The sequence below is a fragment of the Bos mutus genome, chromosome 22, assembly GCF_027580195.1.
Source record: "Bos mutus isolate GX-2022 chromosome 22, NWIPB_WYAK_1.1, whole genome shotgun sequence".
In the NCBI taxonomy this organism is placed as follows: Eukaryota; Metazoa; Chordata; class Mammalia; order Artiodactyla; family Bovidae; genus Bos; species Bos mutus.
Genome location: NC_091638.1, coordinates 53,742,170 through 53,762,790, shown reverse-complemented (window position 1 = coordinate 53,762,790; position 20,621 = coordinate 53,742,170). Strand labels below are relative to the sequence as shown.

Sequence of the window (20,621 nt, the reverse complement as noted above, 5' to 3'; positions counted from 1 at the left end):
ATTATGGTTTATCACAGGATATTGAATCCCAGAGGTGAGTGACCCTCTAGATTTAAGGCAGCCATGTGCAGGAAGGCAGGTCTTGGCAAGGGGAAGGGGCAAGCAACAAGAGTGGCTATTCTGACTTTACAGACGTTAGGCTACTGTTTTTCTACAATTGACGCTACAAGGGATGAAGATGAAGCTGGCGAAGACGTCTGGGCTGGGGTGTGCCCAGGACTAGAGATGAGGTCTCCTGGCTGCTCTAGCATGGAAGAAGAGGAGAGGAACATATGTGACTGCCCTCCATGACCAGAGAGGGAATGACCCTGAGTCAATTCCTGTGGTCAACCCTCTGGTGCACAGGAAGCCCTTGGGCAGGACACCTTTGAGATCAAAAGCCCAGATTCAAGATCTAACTCAGGCTCCACCACCTAATTGCTCAATGAACATAAGCAAATTTTGTTCCCTCATCTGTAAAAATGGCTATAACAACCGAACTTAACTTATAGGACTATTGTGGAATTGACTGAATTAGTCCAAGTAAGGGCTTTCCTGGGTGGCTAAGTGGTAAGGAATCTGCCTGCCACTGCAGGAGACTCAAGAGATGGAGGTTCAATCCCTGGGTCAGGAAGATCCCCCAGAGGACGAAATGGCAACCCACTCCAGTATTCTTGCCTGGAATATTTCATGGACAGAGGAGCCTGGTGGGCTACATTTCAGGGGGTCAAAGAGTCAAACACGACTGAGCACAGCACACATACATACACACAGTTCAAGTAGCAAACAGAGCTCTTGAAAGAAAGTAGCCTTCCAGGTTCCCCTGTCTGTGGAATTCTCCAGGCAAGAATATTGGAGTGGGTAGCTGTTCCCTTCTCCAGGGGATCTTCGCAACTGAGGGATTGAATCCAGATCTCTTGAATTGCAGGCAAATTCTTCACCATGTGAGCTACCAGGGAAGCCACTGCTCAAGTTACAGGTTTGAAGACTTACTAGATCTTTCCATGGGGACAATCAACAAAATACAAATGCATCAAAGTACGGGGAAAAAAGCAATACAAACAAAAACAATTTGAAAAGAAAAAACCAGGAGATAATTATTGAGTATATAAAAGTGAAAATTACTGGAAGTTCAAAAATACAAGAGGAAAATGTAAATAAATAAAAACGTTGCGATGTGTTTGACAGCTAAAGAATTAAAATCCTTAATTTAAAAGTTCAACAAATCTAAGAAAATTAGTACATATATCAAGATAAAATATATACATTAAGTAATATAAGCAAAAGGAAGTTCCATTTTTCAATTATGAAAATTGCAAAAAATAATGAAATTTATAATACTGAAGAGCATTCAAGGAAACTGATGCTATTGATGGAAATGTGTATCTAGTTTTTTGGCAGGCAATGTGAAAATATGTACCAAAGTATTAAAAACATCCATGAAATGGACCTTAAAAACATCTGTCTGATGGTTCAACATCTAAAAACTTTTAATACATATCAGAAATAATTCAACTCAGCATTATTTTTTTAAGTATTAAACTGATGATTCAAATTCCCAAAAAAGGTTAATATTTGAAATATATAGTTTTTTCACGGGCTATCTTCAAGGAATATTTAATGACCATAAATCTCAGACGAAAGCTAAGGGAACAAAATGAGAACATTTGTCAAACAATCTCAAATTTGGAAAAAATACTTGAGGTTTGACAGAAAACAACAAAATTCTGTAAAGCAATTATCCTTCAATTAAAAAAGAAGATTTGGGAGAAAATACGTGTATAGGTTTATTTATATTAAAAAGTATGGAAGAAGTCCATAAGAAAAAATTATGACGCTGATAGTAATGAGGAGGAATTATGACGTTAATAGTAATGATCTCGTGATGGGAATTTGGATTTTTGTTTTTAATTCCCAGTACTTTCCTGTATTTTACAAATGTCTTGTAATTTCTTCAGGAGGAAAAAACGTATTGGAGAGCTTAACTGATCGATTGAATGATTAGTGAACGGACAGTGTCAGATGTTACGTTTCAGGTTTCACTCTCATTTCCAACACAGACCTTCCGTCCTTCTTAGGTCTTCCACTCAGGCACCAATAAAAGGAGCGTAATATATTAGGTAACACCCTCTGAAAGGACAGGGCTGCAGACCCCGAGCACTTTGCGGACCCCCAGGCAACTCGCGCAGTCGCACTACAGCGTTCCCGCCTCCGCTGCAGCTTAGAGCTCGCCGGATCCCGGGAAACGGACTGCGCGGCTCTTCGCGTCCCCGCGGGGGTTTCTGCTCCACAGGAAATAGGGCCAGAATCTCTGCCTTAAATGCGCAGTTGCGTCATCCGCTAGCTAACCTCCTACCACAGCACACCCTCCACCCCGCAACTACCACCATCCTAGCTGTGTTTTCCTAAATGTATCCCGTTTACAGAGTCTCCTCGTGTGCATCATTAATTAGGGCACTTTGCAATTTACAAACCACCTGAGACAACTCCAGGTTCCAAACCCAGCTCAACAGATGACGTTTCGGACAGAGCAGGCTTAAGGAAATCAACCCCGAATACCCACTGGTAGGACTGATGCTGAAGTTGCAATACTCTGGCCACCTGATGCGAACAGCCGCCTCACTGGAAAAGACTCTGATGCTGGGAAAGACTGAAGGCAAAAGGACAAGGGGGCAGCAGAGGATGAAATATCACTGACTCGATGGACATAAATTTGAACAAACTCTGGGAGATAGCGGAGGACAGGGGAGACCGGCCAGCTACAGTCCATAGGGTCGCCAAGAGTCGGACAAGATGTAGCGAATGAACAGCAACACAACAAGCCTTAACATTCGAGACATTTACCCTTCTGACGAGAGTCCTTGCTAAGGACACCCTGTTAACATCAAGCCCAGACACGACAAAAAGTACACCTCGAGCCAGCCAGGAGTCGAACCTAGAATCTTCTGATCCGTAGTCAGACGCGTTATCCATTGCGCCACTGGCCCTGTACAAGCTAGCCTTGCACTGGAGCGCAGATCACGCCTTACGCACCTAACGACAGGCTCCACGACATTAGCGCTGCATTTCCGACGCTCGGCCCGGCGCTGCGTGATTCGGGTCTGCAGGCTCCCAAGGCTCCGCCTCTCCCAGCCAACGCGCTCAGCCAATCCTCAGCCGCTACGTCACCGCGCTCTTCCTCGCCCTCCCACGGCGTCGCGTCGGAATGTGCGCCTGTGGCGCTCAGTGCCCGCGCACGAAGTTTGTCCAGCGCCGCGTCCCGTTTTCTCTCTCAGCCTGGCGGGGCGGGGCGGTGGGAAGAGGCTGGGACCTGCGGCCGCTGTAGGAGGGTGACCGGTATCGCTGGAGCCGAGGTGGCGCGGGGCGGCGCGGTCGGAAACCTAGGAGGGAGGCTGTGGTGCAGGATGGCGGCCACGACCTACGAGCGGCTGAAGCTGTGAGTTCCGCGGGCCAGGGGCCGTTGCCCGAGGGGGCCTGCAGGGCAGCGGGGTGCGGTGGGGGGCAGGTGTCGGCCGCCGGCCGCGGGGAAGCTTCCTGAGTCCCCGCCTGGGGCGGCGGGCCGGGTGTGGGAGCCCCGCGCGCTCCCCGCCTTCCTGGCCGGGTGCGGCCGCCCCTGGGGCCCTGCCGGAGTCGCCACAGGCCCGGGATTGACAGTCCCGCCAGCCTCTCTCCGCTGGACTCCGCCTCAGCGCCCGCGGCGGGGGCGCAGAGCTGCTCGCCGGGCTCGGCGTTAGCATGCAGCCCTCCGGGCGCCCTCCTTCCCATTTTATTTTTTTTTGCAGAGGTGGCGTCTAAATTTATCCTTATTGCTTAGGAGAGAAAAAGTTTTTTTCTTGTTTCATGGGCCCATGGCAGCATTTTAAAGGCGCACACACAAGTGGATAAACCTGGTCTAGCTGGCCATTGAAGCCTTCCCGACCAGTCTTTAGGCTGCAGGAAAAATTTAAAAGTACAAGTCAGTACTCTCAAGGTCCTAAAAAAGTCTACTACTAAGTCACTTCAGTCGTGTCCGACTCTGTGCGACCCCAGGGACCGCAGCCCACCAGGCTCCCCCGTCCCTGGAATTCTCCAGGCAAGAACACTGGAGTGGGTTGCCTACTTGGCTCTAAATGTTATGCCGCCCAAGCATAAAGCAGATTGCTAAATCCATGTTGACAGCCAGGGGCTACTGTCGAGAATTTTTGGCTCTGCAGATCGAGTTTTCGGTAAAGCCAAGCTCTCGAGGCTTTGAGAAAATAGGCTCTGGTTGTTAAGAGTTGTGAATTAAGTGTTTGTAGGGTTTGAGATTTGTCCTGGATTAAAAAGCAGTAACGTGTATTTCCCTTAGGGTTTACCATCAGCCCTTGCACTTTGCTTGTCTGTGAATAACTTTGTTCTACTCACTCTGTGTTTTAATGTTTTACCTCTAGACTGAAGATCCAGTGATTGGTACCTCAGAATGTCGGGCAGCAAAAGCAAATGTAATTTTCCAGAAGCTTATCTGTCCTTAAATAAGTTAAAATATCTTGGGACTTAGGCAGAGATATCACATTTCCTCTACAGGGAAAGGAGGACAGCAAGATGTGGTTTGAACACTTCCTATGCTGACAGAATCTCAAGCTCACTTAACTTTCTGGAAGGTTCAGATAAAGGTTATGGCTGCAAAATTGAAAGTGAGGTCATGTCCACGTCAGATGTTTTGCGTAAAAGACTATTACTTTTTCCTCAGCCGCTCCCCGCCCTCCACCTTGCCAGTCTCTTGACTCTAATTCCCTTGGAAAACCCCAGCTGCACCCATTCTCGCCTGGTTCTCCTTTGCAAGGTGATCCTTGTTGGTTAATTGAGTCTAGGGAGCTGTCTTTGACTCTGGTACTGGCCAGACTAGTGTCACGTGGGCCGTCCTGGCTAATTAGGTTATTGTCTACCTGATAGTCACTGAAGGGTTTAATGGGATCCTACACCAGGTGTCAATTGTGTTGAAGCAGTTTGGAGCCTTGGCTTGATTGCTGCTCAGCATTAGGTTAGGAAACGAGGTCGAATTTTCCTGTGGCCAAGGTTGACTGGGATGGAGAACTTGAGAGTTAGAGTGATAACTGCCTAGGAGGCACTGAATGCAGTCTCCAGACTTAAGGTTGGGCAGGGCGCTCCATATACATAAAAGAGAAAGGAAATTTGGCACTGACATGGTGAGCCTGATGCTTTTTTGTATTGATTTTTGTGAGAAGTGGAAACTATAAATTTGTTTGGGTGAAAAAGCAAATCTGGGGTTATATGAAAGTCACGCTCCACTTTGTCAGTTCTTAACTTTTTCTGCCTGAAAAAATAGTTCTAAGTGCTTCTGTAAATGAGGATACAACTTTTTTTTTTATAGATACAACTCTTTTATAACTTTGTTTTTCTTTGTCAGGGAGTGTGTGTGTTGGAGCCTGCTCTTATTTCTTCTGTTTTGCCCTTGCTGCTCTGAGGCTTGGTTTTAAAATGTGGCCTCTCTGACCTGAGGGGGTTTTTTTTTGTTTTTTGTTTTTTTTGATGCATTGGAGGCAGAAGTAGTTTCTGACCCACGTAAGAATTAGTGGGACACAATGGTCATTTTCTAAAGTGCCTAGAAATGTGTTTTAAGAGATTTGTGCAAGAGATAGTATGGTTATTTTATAGTGGAAGTATTGTCACTGGCTTTATTTAAATATTGAAGTGCTTGGGATTTTAAAATTTGTCCTTTGTTATGCCGTACATTTTTTCCCAGCCCATCTGTGTCATAAGACGTTCACCTTCCTAAGGCCTGCGTTTCATCCTCTACTCTCCTGCTTACAGTCTCCAGTTCCATTTTATTGACCCATAGGATTAAGCCCAGGTTTCTCAGCCACCTGTGTTCTTGCCTCTCCACAGTCTGTCCTCTGACCTTATTTCCCGTAACTGCTCAATGCCTTTTGTTTCTCATTTCGCCAGCCTTGGCCACCCTCTTTTTACTTCCAGGTTGGTCTTATTTTGATCTTCGTATCCAGAAGGGCTTCTTCCTCTCTCCCCTCTTTACATGCTGATCACATTTGTGGTAGAGCTGAGCGAGTGCAAGCTGTTTCAGTCACAGCAGACTTATATTCCCTTGCCGCTTTGTGTCCTGACCCTGTTACTTACTCTCTCTGAATGGGATTTAATCTGTAAAACGGGAAGGTTTCTACCTCACAGTATCATTATTGTAAGGGTTGACAGAGGGTAGACAAAACCAGCATGCTTAACAGGTAACTCCTCTTCTCTGTGAAGCTTTCCCCCCGTATCTGTCTCTTCACTGGGCTCCTGTAACAGTCTGCTCTCACAGGGACCAGACCCCAGATGTCCATATGGGTTTGCACGTCTGTCTCTTAGGATTCGTTAGCAGTGTACTTAGGGTCTATGGGCAGGAGGACTGACAGAATGACTGCTCCATAGCGCTGCTTGTGGTGCTCACTTTGCCGTCTAGAAACGATGAAATCATTATGTACACTTTGTTTCTCCAGCCGGGTTACAAGTATGTAGAACATACTAGAAACATCTGAATGTTCATTTCTTCTCTGGTCCTCCTCAGTACCTAGCATAAAGCCTGGTGCACGGCAGGCCCTCAGTGGAGCGCCTGAGTAAATGAAAGAACTTCCTAGTATAGAAAGTAGCGCTTTTCTGCGGTGCTGCCTTCTAGTACTAGCACTTCAAAACGGTCACATTCTGGGGTGATCTGGAGTGTATGATGTAACAGCAGCAACTTAAGTCATTTCTTGAATGGTGTTATCTTTCCAGTGCCTCTGTGACGTCTAGGCTGACGTGTATTCTCTGTCATTGTGGAGGACAGGGAGGACAGTGCCCTTGGCCCCCAGGTAGGTCACCCAGCCCAGCGGTGGCAGAGCTGGCCGTGGACGCGGCAGGCCCAGAGTCCGCTGGTCTTCCCGTCACACTGCGCTGCTCACTGCGTGCTACCTTTTCTTCTCTTACCAGTCTGCTCTCCTCTTAGTCCTGGGGTGGTGTGGAAATGAGTTACTCACTATCGGAGATAATGGACATGTGCAATTTTAATTTGAACACGTAGAAAATAACATTGATTTGTTTGGAACTTGAAATTTATGTAACTTTAACATCCAGGCAGTTCTGAGTACCCTATTTCATTTAAATCATTTATGTAAGCTTGATGTCAAACTGAGAAATCTGAAAGTGCAAGACAGTTAACAACAGAAATCCATTATCGGAAACATTGAAAGGTGCTTTTTCCTTTTACAGTGTCAGGTGAAAAATGTGTAAGGAGGAAATCTAGCAAGTGAATCAGGCTGCAGCTTATATCTAAAGAAACACTGTTTCCTCAGTTAAGAAGTGGCCTTTCTTTTTCAAAAAATGGTCATAGCTGTGAGGTCAACCAGGGCAGAGGCGCTAGAACCCTGAGAACAGACTAGACCGGGCTAGTCTGTGCTGACGGCGCCGGTAGTCTGTCCAGTACGGTGAGCGTTCAGACCTTTCACACGTCTCTCTCCCTGTGCCTTCATCCAGTTCTGCCTCCCCCTGTGGCCTCCGAGAACCGCAAATCCGATCTCTTTTTTATGAGCTTGTTTTTGAAGTATAATTGACCTACAACACTATGTTAGTTTCTGGTACGCAGCATAATGATTTGCTTTTTGTGCTTTTCATAGTGTATAAGTCTGGTTATGCTATTTCATCGTCAGAGATATTAGTAACTATTGACTGTATTCCCACCTGGTGCACTTCATACCCTTGACTCATTTATTTTCTGACTAGAAGTTTGTACCTGTTAATCTCCCTCACGTGTTCCTTTCTTCCCTCTTCTCCCTGCAATCTTGCACCCCCCACCCCCGCAACACCCCGTTCTCTCCATCTGTGATTCTGCTTCTGTTCCGTTAGGTTTGTTCACTTGCTTTGTCTTTTAGAATCTACATACAGCTGAAGTCGTACAGATTTTGCCTTTCTCGTTCTGACTCATTTCACTTACCATAATACCCTTTTAGTTCATTGGTTGTTACAATGGCAAGATTTCATTCTTTTGTTATGGCTGAGTAATAGTCCATTGTGTGTGTGTGTGTGTGTATATATATATAAAACACATCATCTTTATCCATTTCTCTATTGACGAGCACTTGGATTGTTTCCCTATCTTGGCTTTTGTAAATAATGTAGTGAATGTAAGAATGCATTTATCTTTTCTAATTACCGTCTTTGTTTTCTTCACTTAAATACCCAGGAATGGACTTGCTGGATCATATGGTATTTCTGTTTTTAATTTTTTGAGGAACCTCCCTTCTCTTTTTTAAAGTGACTGCACTAATTTATCGGAGAAGGCAGTGGCACCCCACTCCAGTACTCTGGCCTGGAAAATCCCATGGACGGAGGAGCCTGGTAGGCTGCAGTCCATGGGGTCTCGAGGAGTCGGACAGGACTGAGCGACTTCACTTTCACTTTTCACTTTCATGCATTGGAGAAGGAAATGGCAACCCACTCCAGTGTTCTTGCCTGGAGAATCCCAGGGACAGCGGAGCCTGGTGGGCTGCCGTCTCTGGGGTCACACAGAGTCGGACAAGACTGAGCAGCAGCAGCAGCAGCACTAACTTATCACCAGGGCACAAGCGTTCCGTTTTCTCCACGTTCTCACCAGTACTTGTTTTCTTTTGTCTTTTTGATAGTAGCCGGCTGACAGGTGAGAGACGGTGTCTCATTGTGGTTTTGATTGCCTTTTCCTTCATGATTAGTGACGTTGAGCACCTCTTCATGTGCATATTGGCCATCTGAATATCTTCTTGGAAAGATGTCTGTTCACATCCTCTGCCCATTTTTTAATCAGGTTCTTTGTTTTTTTTTCTCTTGAGTTGTTAGAGTTCTTTATATCGTATATATCATTTGCATATAACTTCTCCCGTTCAGTAGGCTACCTTTTGTTCATAGTTTCCTTCACTGTGCAAAAGCTTTTTAATTTGATGTAGTTACATTTGTTTATTTTGTTTCCTTTGCCTGCGGAGACATATAAAAAAAAAATTACTGAGATGGATGTCAAAAAGCATTCTGCCTGTGTTTTCTAGAAATTTTATGTCTTCAGATCTTACATTTAAATCTTTAATCCACTTTGCATTCACTTTTGTCCATGGTGTGAGAGAACGGTTTAGTTCTTTTACATGTAGCTGTCCACAGTTTTCCCAACACACTGTCCTGGACAATGTTCCTTGTGCACTTGGAAGAAGTCTTGTGTTTGTGTGCGTGCGTGTGCACACACGTGTGTGTATCTGTTACAGATTTTTGGTTTGTGGTTACTGCGAGGTTTATATATACAAGTCTCTATCATTATTTTAAGCTGCTGCTCTCTTAAGTGAAAAGCATTTTCACCACCCTGCACTTTTACTCCTGTCCTCCCCGCCCCCAGCCCCGCGTGTTCATTTGACATCATCCTTTACATCTTTTTGTTTTGCGTATCCCTTAACTGCTTATTGTGGATGTAGGTGATTTTCCTGGCTGTATCCACTGGCTGCAGAGTGCACGGTGGCCCAGAGCCGGAGTTGCCCTGCTGGTGGGCAGAGCTCGGTGTCAGAACGTGCGGCTGGGCTCTGGTATGGCAGGCTGTAGGGCTGCAGTGCTCCTGGAGCTGTTGTCTGCCCACTGAACTGTGGGGCAGGGACTTAGGGGGCCCCAGGGGTGGTGCCAGCCCACTGGTGGGTGGAGCTGGGTCCCAGGGCCTCTGGCTGCAGGGTCCTGGGGATCCTGGGGCTAGTCCCGGGACCCTGGTGTCTAGGGCTGATCCCTTGCCCTTTGGTGTACAGGGCTGGGTCATGGGACTCAGGGGTGGACTCAGGGGTCTTAAGACAGCATGTCTGCTGGTGGGTAGGTGGGCTGTATCTCTGCCTGGCCAGTTGCTTGGCCTGAGGTGTCCCAGTACTGATGCTTATGGAGTCAGGCCAGGCTAGACAGCTAGTGGGGCGAGGTCTTGTGCTAATAAGCTAAGAGGATTCCACAGTGGCACTTGCCAGTGTCAGTGCCCGTATGATAGAGGGAAAGACGTCTGCCAGCATCCTTCTCCCTCTGGGGTCAGCGGGTGAGTCTGACCCAGGCTCCTTTCAAATGATTGCTTGTGTCCTGGAGCATGTGAGATTCTGTGTGTGCCCTTTAAGAGTGGAATCTATTTCCCACAGCCCTCTGGCTGTCCTGAAAGTAAGGCCCACTGGCCTTCGAAGTGAAACGCTGTAGGGACTGATCTTCCCAGTGAAGGAGCACCCAACTGGAGCGCCCACTCCATGTGGGGCTGGAGCCCTCGCGCCTTGGGGAGAGCCTCTGCAGTTGAGTCACCCTCCCTTTGGGGGTCACCTACCAGGGGCATGACGCACCTACCCTGCGTCCCCTCCCTGCCGCCCGTCTTGTGTGGTTCCTTCTTTGGGTCTGTAGTCGTAGAGGATCTCTTCTGCTGGTCTTCCGTTTGTCTCGTCGGTAGTTGCTCTGGAAATGAGATGTTGGCGTGCCTGTGGGAGGAGGCGAGCTCACAGTCTTCCTAGCTTTGCCATCTTGGCCACCCATCTCCATGGGCCTCACAGCCCTTTATTTTTAAAACCTAATGGGCTTTGAAGTCCATGGTCTCTGGGATCAAGAAGAGAGAGTGCAAGCTTGGGCCTATTTTGATGTGTCTTCCAAAAACTGTCATCTTAACAGAAGCCAGAACTCTGGGTTGATGTCAAATCCGCTGTCTTGAAAGACACCAGGTAGTATTCCTGTCGAGTTAGAATTGTTAATACCTCCTGGATTCTTATGACCTCACCAGTTTATTTTAGTATGCGATATTACTTTGAACTTTTAGAGATTTGATATCAACAGCATAGTTAATGATCAAATAATCTTTTCACAGGGAATATCTTTAACTTCTAAAATCTACCTTGTAAGATAAGTAATTTGAAAAAAACATCACATAGTTGAGGGCCGTTATTTTTCCTTTTGCAACAGGAAGAAAATTTTACACACACACACACACACACACACACACACTTGCAAGCCAGAGAATCAATCTTTATTTTTATCTTAGGATTTTTTTTTTTTTGCCACAGATAGGGGCATGTGAGATCTTAAGTTCCTCAAACCAGGGATGGAATCCATACCCTCTGCATTGGGAACAGGAAGTCTTAACCACTGGCCCACAAGGGAAGTCCTTGCTTGTATTTGTTCATCACTGAGTGTTCTTAGTTTCTGTGTACTTAAGCCATTGAGAACTTGGTGTAGCCTGTTGATGTTAATTTTGGAAAAACTCCAGGCAGAACTTGGCTTGGCTTTAGTGATAGTTTGTAGAGCTTCTAATCAGAGAAAACCCAATTCCTCTTTCTCCTCTTATTGGTTACAGCATAACTGCAGAAGAGCGTCCCAGGTGGCACTGGGGGTAAAGAACCCGCCTACCAGTGCAGGAGACATAAGACAAGTGGGTTCGATCGCTGGGTTGGGAAGAGCCCCTGGAGTAGGCAACGGCAGCCCACTCCAGTATTCTTGCCTGGGAAATCCCATGGACAGAGGAGCCTGGCGGGTTATAGTCCATGGGATCGAAAGGAGTCTGAGAGGACCTGGGGACTAACCAAGATACGAGTTGGAATGATACTTGCTGTTATAATTAGTTGGCTTCTGAGCTGTTACTTATAATTACTCTGCTTAGAAATGTTGATTAGGTAGCAGTCACTGTTCATATCTTCATTTTTCCAATTCGTAAACTTTTCAATAACACTGATCAGAGCAGCCTGCTGGCAGCACCAGGAGCAACTTAGATTCAGCAAAGGTCCCAGAGCCCTTGGGCTAGATGGAACTCTTTTTTAGCTTGATCTGCAGTTACTCTTATTTTTGTTTTTGTTCTTTTAACACCTTTTAAAACTTAATTTTCATTGTAATCTAATACAAGTGTACGGTTTAAAACGAGCAAAGCTTATTATAAAAGAGCACTCTTCCGCACTCCCAAGCTCCACTGTCCCTGAGATCAGCTTTCGTGTTTTTATGCAGTTTCCTCTGATCCTTTGCTCCGCACTTGTTAACAACATGCTTATAGTGCCATTTCCTGATTTTTTTTTCACTTTTAGTCATATGATGACTTTTTGCTTCAAAAAATGGGAATTCAGTTTTTGTACCTTTCTCTTCTCTCAATGAAGTAATTTAGTGCTCACATTATTATGGTTGCGTAGGATTGACTCAAAGGACATCAACAGCATATTATAATATTACATTTGCTTATAAAAACGCTTTGTTTTTCCTTGAATTAGAAAGTGTCTTTTTTGGTGGGCATGTGCACACTGCTGTATTGCAAATGGATGACTAACAAGGACGCGCGACATGGCAGGTGGAACTCTGCTCTCTGTTGCGCATCCTGGATGGGAGAGGGGCTGGGGGGATGGATACATGGCTGTGTAGGCTGTTCACCTGGAACCCCCACCACGTTGTTTGTTAATGGGCTAGACCCCAGTACAGAATAAGCTTTTTTAAAAAAGTGCCTGTATTTTATTTGCTTGGCTTTTCTTTATGTCCTTATTGCTAATAAATCTTCAGTTTCTGGGACAGCAGTAAAACTTCTCAGGGAGGTCAGGTAGCTGTCGATTCATCTCCTTCTCTGAGTCTCGCCTCCGGGAGCCCTGTCCTTTCGGCTTTAATCTGACTGGCTGTTCCTTAGGCCTCTTGTGTAAGCTGTTGTCCTGGACCCTCCCTTTACCATCATCTCGACAATTTCTTTTACCTCTCTCTTGTTCTGGATTCCAACTATGTTGATTTACTCCATTTTGATGAAAGAGCTTTTCCTTCTTTCTCAGAAAGAGTGAAAGAGAAGTATCTTTTCAGATGTTGCACATCTGCAGATGTTTCCATTTTGTCCTCAGGTACATTTATATGATACTGTGACTAAGTATTGAATTCTCCGCTAGGATTTTATTATGCTTTAGAATTGAAGACCTTGCTGTTGAATAGTCCAGAATGTGTTGCTGTTGAGTAATCCAGTAGTTTGTCTGTTGAATATTTCAGTACTTCTTTCTCTTACTTTTTTGGCTGTTTTCTTTTTTTTTCCTAGAAACTTTAGGATTGTATCCGTGTGGTGTTCTGAAGTTTTACCCTTAAAGTGCCTGTGTGTGTGTGTGTGTGTGTGTGTATGTGCGCACGCACGCACATGTGCGGACGCTTTCCATGTTTGTTTGCTGGGCCTTTTACATCTGGAAACTTGTCCTTTGGTTTGAGGTTTCTTTGTGCGTTATTTCTTTGATTTCTTTTTTTTCTTGTCTGCTGTCCTGAAGTTCCTGCTCCGCGGATGTTGAGCGTCCTGGATTGTACCCCCCTCTTCCTCTCCCCGTTCTTCCTTTCTATGCTCTCCTATTCTGCAGCTCTTTTTTTTTCTTAATATATATATTTCACTGAAGTATCGTTGACTTACAGTGTTTCCAGTGTGCAGCAAAGTGGTTCAGTTATACATGTACACATATTATTTTTGAAATTATTTTCCATTATAGGTTGTAACAAGATATCAACTATGGTTCCCTGTGCTCTGTGTAAACTTTCATTGCTTGTTACGTATCTATTTTTTTTTATTAGAAATCTAGCATTCTATTCATACTAAGTCAAACAAGTGTAATCAGAAGGTTATAGATTTTTAATTAGGCAAAAATTCATAAGTTTTCTAATATATATTATACATATTGTTTATATATATGTATACAAAAGTTTTTCTACTGTGCTTGATAAAGGCTTGAGAAAGAACTTGAAAAAAGGAGATGGAGAATTGGAGAATAAATGAAATGGGAGTACTAAATATGAAATAGAAAAAGTGAAACTAGATCTTTAAAAGTAAAAGATCATCATATAGTCCAGTTGTTTTTAAACATGACTGCTCATTAGAAACATCTCTGGAGAAAAAGAGCAATACCTGGGCATTTGTATTTTTCAAAAAATTTCAAGGTAATTCTGATATGCACCTGGATTTTGAAAAGTGACTACAGTTTTTTCTATTAAGTTGTAGTTTTGGTGATACAGAGTTCTGTTATTTTTCTGTTGACCAATCATGATGCACTGGTATTAAGTGAGTAATAGTTACATAATTACAATAGTGAAAGGTGTTTGTCAGTTTTCACAATCACTAGCCAGACAAAAAATAAAAGTTCAAAAAAAACAAAAAATAAAAGTTCATTACAGTTGCAAGCCATAATGGAAACATAATTAAACAATATAAAATAATTATATACAATTGGAGGGTCGAGCAGAGTGTGGTAAGTGAAAGTGCATACGTGCGCATTTCCACTCATCCAGTCAATGTCTTGGTTGGTGCATTTAATACATTTACATTTAAGGTAATTACCAACGTATAAGATCTTATTACCATTTCTTAGTTGTTTTGGGTTTACTTTCTGTGGGTCTTTTCCTTCTCTTGTATTGCCTGCCTAGAGAAGTTCCTCTAGCATTTGATGTAAAGCTGGATTGGTGGTGCTAAACTCTCTTCTCTTTGGCTTGTCTGGAAAGCTTTTGATTTCTCCGTCCACTCTGAGGGAGAGTCTTGCTGGGTAGAGTATTCTTGGTTGTAGAGTCCTCCCTTTCATCACTTTAAACATATGGTGCCATTCCCTTCTGGCTTGTAGAGTTTCTGGCTTGTAGCCCGATGGGAATTCCTTTATATGTTATTTTTCCCTTGTTGCTTTTAATATTTTATCTGTCTTTAATCTTTGTCCGTTTCATTACTGTGTATCTCAGTGTGTTCCTCCTTGGGTTTATCCTGTCTGGGACTCTCTGCTCAAGTCCTTTCTCTCTTTCTCTTCTCCTCCTGGGACCCCTCTAATACTAATGTTGGTGCGTTTAATGTTGCTCTAGAGGTCTCTGAGGCTGTTTTCATTTCTTTTCTTTCTTTTCTCCGTATTCTCTTCTGTGGCAGTGATTTCCACCATTCTGGCCTTCAGGCCATTTATCTGTTCTTCTGCCTCAACTGTTCTGCTATTGATTCCTTCTAGTGTGTTTATTATTCATCTCTGTTTGTTCTTTAGTTCTTGTATGTCTTTGGTAAACATTTCTTGAATCTTCTTCATTGTTTTTCCTAGGTCCTGGATCATCTTCACTATCATTACTCTGAATTCTTTTTCTGAAAGGTTTCCTATCTCTACTTCATGTAGTTGTTTTTCTGGGGTTTTATATTGTCCCTTCCTCTGGGACATAACTTTGCTTTTCATCCTGATTAACTTTCTGTAATACGTTTTTTCTTTCAGCCGCTGTAGCAAGAAGCCACTTCTAGCTTCTTCTTTCTGCCCCCTGATGGAAGAAGCTAAGAGGCTTGTGTAAGATTCCAGATGGGAGGGACTGGTGGTGGGAAAAACTGGGTCTTGCTCTGGAGGGCAGGGCCTTGCGCAGTAAAGCTTTAATCCAGTTATCTGCTGAGGGGTGGGGTTGCACGCCCTCCCTGGTAGTTGTTTGGCCTGAGGTGACCCAGCCCCAGGGTCTGCAGGCTCTGTGGCAGGGTTAATGGTGACCTCCAAGAGCGCTTACACCAAGGGGGACCTTCTGGGTCTACTGCTGCTGTGCCCCCATCCCTGTGGGGAGCCCCTGCGGACCCGCCTCCACAGGAGACCCTCCAACACTAGCAGGTGGTTTCGGTTCGGTCTCCTGTGGGGTCACTGGTCCTTTGAGTCTTGGTGTGCCCAGGGTTTTGTTTGTGCCCTCCAAAGCTGGAGTCTCCGTTTCCCCCAGTCCTGTGGAAGCCCTATAATTAAGTCCTGTTGACCTTCGTGGCCAGATTCCCTGGGGATTCCTAGTCCCTTTGTCAAATCTCCAGACTGGGAAGCCCAGCGGATTCTGAACCTTCACAACAGTGGGAGAACTTCTTTGGTCTTCTTATTCTCCAGTTTTGGGTCACCCATGTGATGGGTATGGGATTTGATTTGATTGTGATTGCGCCCCTCCTACCGTCTTTGCTGCAGCTTCTTCTTTGTCTTTGGACAATTTGGTGGGTTCCAGCGTCCTCCTGCAGAGAAGGCGATGGCACCCCACTCCAATACTCTTGCCTGGAAAATCCCATGGACGGAGGAGCCTGGTGGGCTGCAGTCCATGGGGTCGCTGAGTCGGACACGACTGAGCAACTTCACTTTCACGTTTCACTTTCACGTATTGGAGAAGGAAATGGCAATCCACTCCAGTGTTCTTGCCTGGAGAATCCCAGGGACGGGGGAGCCTGGTGGGCTGCCATCTATGGGGTCGCACAGAGTCGGACACGACTGAAGCGACTTAGCAGCAGCAGCAGCAGTCCATTGTGGGCTTGCCCTGTGGCTCTCAGCTGGGAAAGAATCCGCCTGCAATGTGAGAGACCTGGGTTTGATCCCTGGCTTGGAAAGATCCCCTGGAGAAGGGAAAGGCTACTCACTCCAATATTCTGGCCTGGAGAATTCCATGGACTGTATAGTCCATGGTGTTGCAAAGAGTCGGAGATGACTGAGCGACTTTCACTTTCACTTTCAATATTGTGAAATATACGCTTTCATTGTATATGTGCCATATCGTATTTATCCACTCATCAGTTGTTGGACATGCAGGTTGCTCCCATGTCCTCACAGTTGTAAACAGTGCTGCCGTGAGCCTTGGGGTACACACGTGTCTGTCTGCATTATGCTTTTCTCAAGGTATACGCCCAGCAGTGGGTTTGCTGGTTCGTATGGTAGTTCCGTGGCTTCCCTGGTGGCTCAGATGGTAAAGAATCTGCCTGCATGTGGGAGACCCGGTTCAGTCCTTGGGTAGGGACGATCCCCTGGGGAAGGGAGCGCTACCCACCGCAGTATTCTTTCCTGGAGAATTCTGTGGACAGAGGAGCCTGGCAGGCTACAGTCCATGGAGTCTCAAAGAGTCAGACCCGACTGAACAACTAACACTTCGCTGTTCTCACAGTAGTTCTAGTTTTAGGTTTTCTAATTACTTAATTTCGCTCGCCTGGGTCTTTGTGTCTGTGTGGGCTATTCCTGGTTGCAGTGTGTGGAGACTGTTCCCTGGTTGCGGTGCACTGGCTGCTCGTCGCGGTGCCCTCTGTTGTTGTGAAGCACGAGCTCTAGACTCACAGGCCTCAGTGGTTGTGCCCGGGCTCACTGTTGTGGCTTGTGAGCCCTAGAGTGTGCAGGCTTCAGGAGCTGTGACTCACAGGCCTAGAGCACAGGCTTAGTTGCGTATGGAATCCTCCTGGACCAGGGATTGAACCTGTGTCCCCTGCTTTGGCAGGCAGATTCTTAACCGCTGGACCACCAGGAAAGTCCTGTTTTTGGTTTTTTAATGAACCTCCATAGTGGCTGTTCATCCACATCTCTGCGAATGGCCCAATTTCATTCCTTTTTGTGGCTGAGTAATACTCCACTGTGTATATGTATCTCCTTCGCTTTATCCATTCATCTGTTTTTGGACTTTCAGGTTGCTTCCTGGATACTGGAAACAGTGTTGCTGTGAACATTGGTAAATGTGTCCTTTTGAATTGTCATTTTCTCAGGGCGTATGCCCAGTCGGGGGATTTCTGGGTCATATAGTAGTTTTCTTTTTAGTGTTTTAAGGAGCATCCATACAACTCTCCACAAGGGCTGTACCAGTTTACCTTCCCAGCACGATGCGAAACTGTTCCCTTCTCCACATTCTCTCAACATTTACTGCTGTAGATTTTTCTGACGATGGTCACTCAGGCTGGTGTGAGGTGATTCTTCATTGATCTGCATTACTTTAATTAGGAATGTTTGTGTGCTTTTTGTTGTTGTCTACTCACTCACTCGTGCTCTACTTTTTTGGGACCATGTGACTGCAGCCCGCCAGGCTTCTCTATCCATGGGATTTCCCAGGCAAGGATATTTGAGTGGGTTGCCATTTCTTATTTCAGTGGATCTTCCTGACCCAGGGGTCAAACCCATTTCTCCTGTAATCTCCTGCATTGCAAGCTGATTCTTTCCCATCCTATTAGGTCATTTGCCCATTTTTTGATTGGGTTGTTTTTATTTTGATATTTTTTTTAAGTTAATTTTTTGTTGGCCGTGCTGGGTCTTCATTGCTGCAGCCAGGCTTTCTCTAGTTCCAGCAGGTGGGGCCTAGTCTGTCGTTCGGTAACCCTGGCTCCTCATTGTGGAGGCTCCTCTTGTTGCAGAGCATGGGCTCTAGGGCGCGTAGGCTTCAGTTGTTGGGGCCTGTGGGCTCAGAGCACAGACTTAGCGGTGGTGGTACACAGCTTGGTTGCTCTGTGGCATGTGGAATCTTCCCCGACTGGGGGTCAAACCTATGCCCCCCGATTCAGTAGGTGAATTCTTAACCAATAGACCACCAGGAGCTCCAATTGTGAAGCTCCAATACTTTGGCCACCTGATGTAAAGGACTGACTCATTGGAAAAGACCCTGATGCTGGGAAAGATTGAAGGCAGGAGGAAAAGGGGACAGAAGAGGATGAGATGGTTTGATGGCACCACCAACTTGATGAGTTTGAGCAAGTTCTGGGAGTTGGTGATGGACAGGGAAGTCCGGCGTGCTGCAGTCCATGGGGTCGCAAAGAGTGGGGCATGACTGAGCGACTGAGCTGAACTGAGACCAGGAAGGTGCTGTTGGTATATTTTGGAGAGTATTCCATTGTCCATTGCTTCATTTGCAGATATTTTCTCCTATTCTGAGGGTTGTCTTTTTGACTTCTTTATGGTTTCCTTTGCTGTGCAGAAGCTTTTGATTTTTATTAGGTCCTGTTTTTATTTTTATTTTCATTACTCTAGAAGGTGGGTCCAAAAAGATCTTGCTGTGGTTTATGTCAAAGAGTGTTTTTCCTATGTTTTTCTCTAAGAGTTTCATAGTGTCCAGTTTTATATTTCGGTCTTTTATCCATTTTGAGTTTATTTTTGTGTAGGGTGTTAGGTAGTGTTCTAATTTCATTTTTTTACACGTGGTTGTCCAATTTTTCCAGCATCGCTTATTGAAGAGACTGTCTTTTCTCCATTGTATATTCTTGCTCCTTTGTCATAGATGAGGTGACCATAGGCGTCTGGGTTTATCTCTGGGTTTTCTATCCTGCACCATTGATCTGTATTTCTCTTTTTGTGCCAGTACCATATTGTCTTGATTAGTGTAGCTTTGTAGTACAGTTTGTAGTCTGGGAGTTCTGGTTCCTTCAGCTACCTCTTTTAAGATTGCTTTGGCTATTTGAAGTCTTTTATTTTTCCATACAAATTGTAAAATTTTTTGTCCTGATTCCATGGGAAATGCCATTGGTAATTCCATAGGGATTGCATTGAATCTGTAGATTGCTTAGGGTAGTAGAGTCATTTTTCACAGTGTTAATTTTTCTGATTCAGGAGCACAGTAAATTTCTCTGCTTATATCATTGATTTCTTTGATCAGTGTTTCATGGTTTTCTGAGTGTAGGTCTTTTGCCTATTTAGGTAGATTTATTCCTGGGTGTTTTGTTGTTGTTGTGATGGACAATGGCATCGTTTCCTAATTTTCCTATCAGATCTTTCGTTACTAGTGTATAGGAATGCAAGAGGTTTCTGTGCATTCGTTCTGCAGCTTTACCAGATTCACTGATTGGCTCAGTAGTTTCCTAATGGCATCTTCAGGATTTTCTGTGTATAGTAGCATATCATCTACAAACAGTGACAGCTGTACTCCTTTTTCCTTTTATTTCATTTTCTTCTCTGATTGCCATGGCTGGGACTTGCAAAGCTGTGTTGAGTAAGCATGGTGATTGTGGACACCCTTGTCTTGTTCCTGCTCTTACAGGAAATGCTTTTAGTTTTCCACTGTTGAGAATGATGTTTGCTTTGTGTTTGTCGTACCTGGACTTCATTATGTGAGGTAGTTTCCCTCTATGCCCGCTTTCCAGTTTTTTTATTTTTCTAATCATAAATGGGTGTTGACTTTTGTCAGAATCTTTTTCTGCATCTGTTAAGATCATATGGTTTTTATTTTTTAATTTGTTAATATGGTATATCACATAGATTGGTATGTTGAAGACTCCTTGCATCTTTAGGGTAAATCCCAATTGATCATGGTATATGATTGTTGTAACGTGTTGTTGGCTTCTCTTTGCTAGTATTTTGTTGAGGATTTTGGCATCTATGGTCAACAGTGATATTGGTGTGTAATTTTCCCTTTTTTCTGATATATTTTGTCTTGTTTTGGTATTAGGGTAGTGGTGGTCTTGTAGAATGAGTTTGGAAGTGCTCCTCCCTCTGCGGTTTTTGGAAAGCCTTTGAGAAGGAAAGCTGTTAGCTCTTCTCTAAGTATTTGATAGAATTTGCCTGTGAAGCCATCTAGTCCTGGACTGTTTTTGTTGGAAAAGGGTCATTTATAGTTTCAATCTCTTCCTGGTTCATTCTTGGAAAGTTGTACCTTCCCTAGAATTTGTCCATTTGGGGGAGGTATAGTTGCTTATAGGGCTTCCCAGGTGGCAACAGTGGTAAAGACCCACCTGCCGATGCTGGAGACATAAGACGCAGGTTTGATTTCTGGGTTGAGAAGATCCCCTGGAGGAGGGCATGGCACCCACTCCAGTACTCTTGCCTGGAGAATCCCATGGACGAGGAGCCTGGCGGGCTGCAGTCCAGAGTCTGCGCGACTGAGCACAGCAGAGCATGTAGTTGCTTGTGGTGCTCTCTACGACCCTCTGTATTTCTGTGGTGTCAGTTGTAATTTCTCCTTTTTCATTTCTAATTTTATTGATTTGAATTCTCTTTTTTTTCTTG

General features: G+C 44.8%; 1 protein-coding gene and 1 non-coding gene across 2 annotated transcripts in view; one reads left to right on the top strand and one right to left on the bottom strand.

The window, feature by feature from the left end:
- Nucleotides 1–2,893: 2,893 nt before the first annotated feature.
- TRNAR-ACG (transfer RNA arginine (anticodon ACG)) lies at nucleotides 2,894–2,966 on the bottom strand. Its single transcript has one exon. It is a non-coding gene; the product is annotated as a tRNA-Arg (tRNA).
- A 278-nt stretch (nucleotides 2,967–3,244) lies between these two features.
- The window catches only part of SACM1L (SAC1 like phosphatidylinositide phosphatase), a 69,955-nt gene continuing 52,578 nt past the window's right edge, over nucleotides 3,245–20,621 (top strand). Inside the window, exon 1 of the mRNA XM_005910652.3 lies at nucleotides 3,245–3,415. Within this exon, the coding sequence (XP_005910714.1) occupies nucleotides 3,384–3,415 (32 nt within the window). The 5' untranslated portion in view covers nucleotides 3,245–3,383. The remainder of the gene's footprint in view (nucleotides 3,416–20,621) is intronic.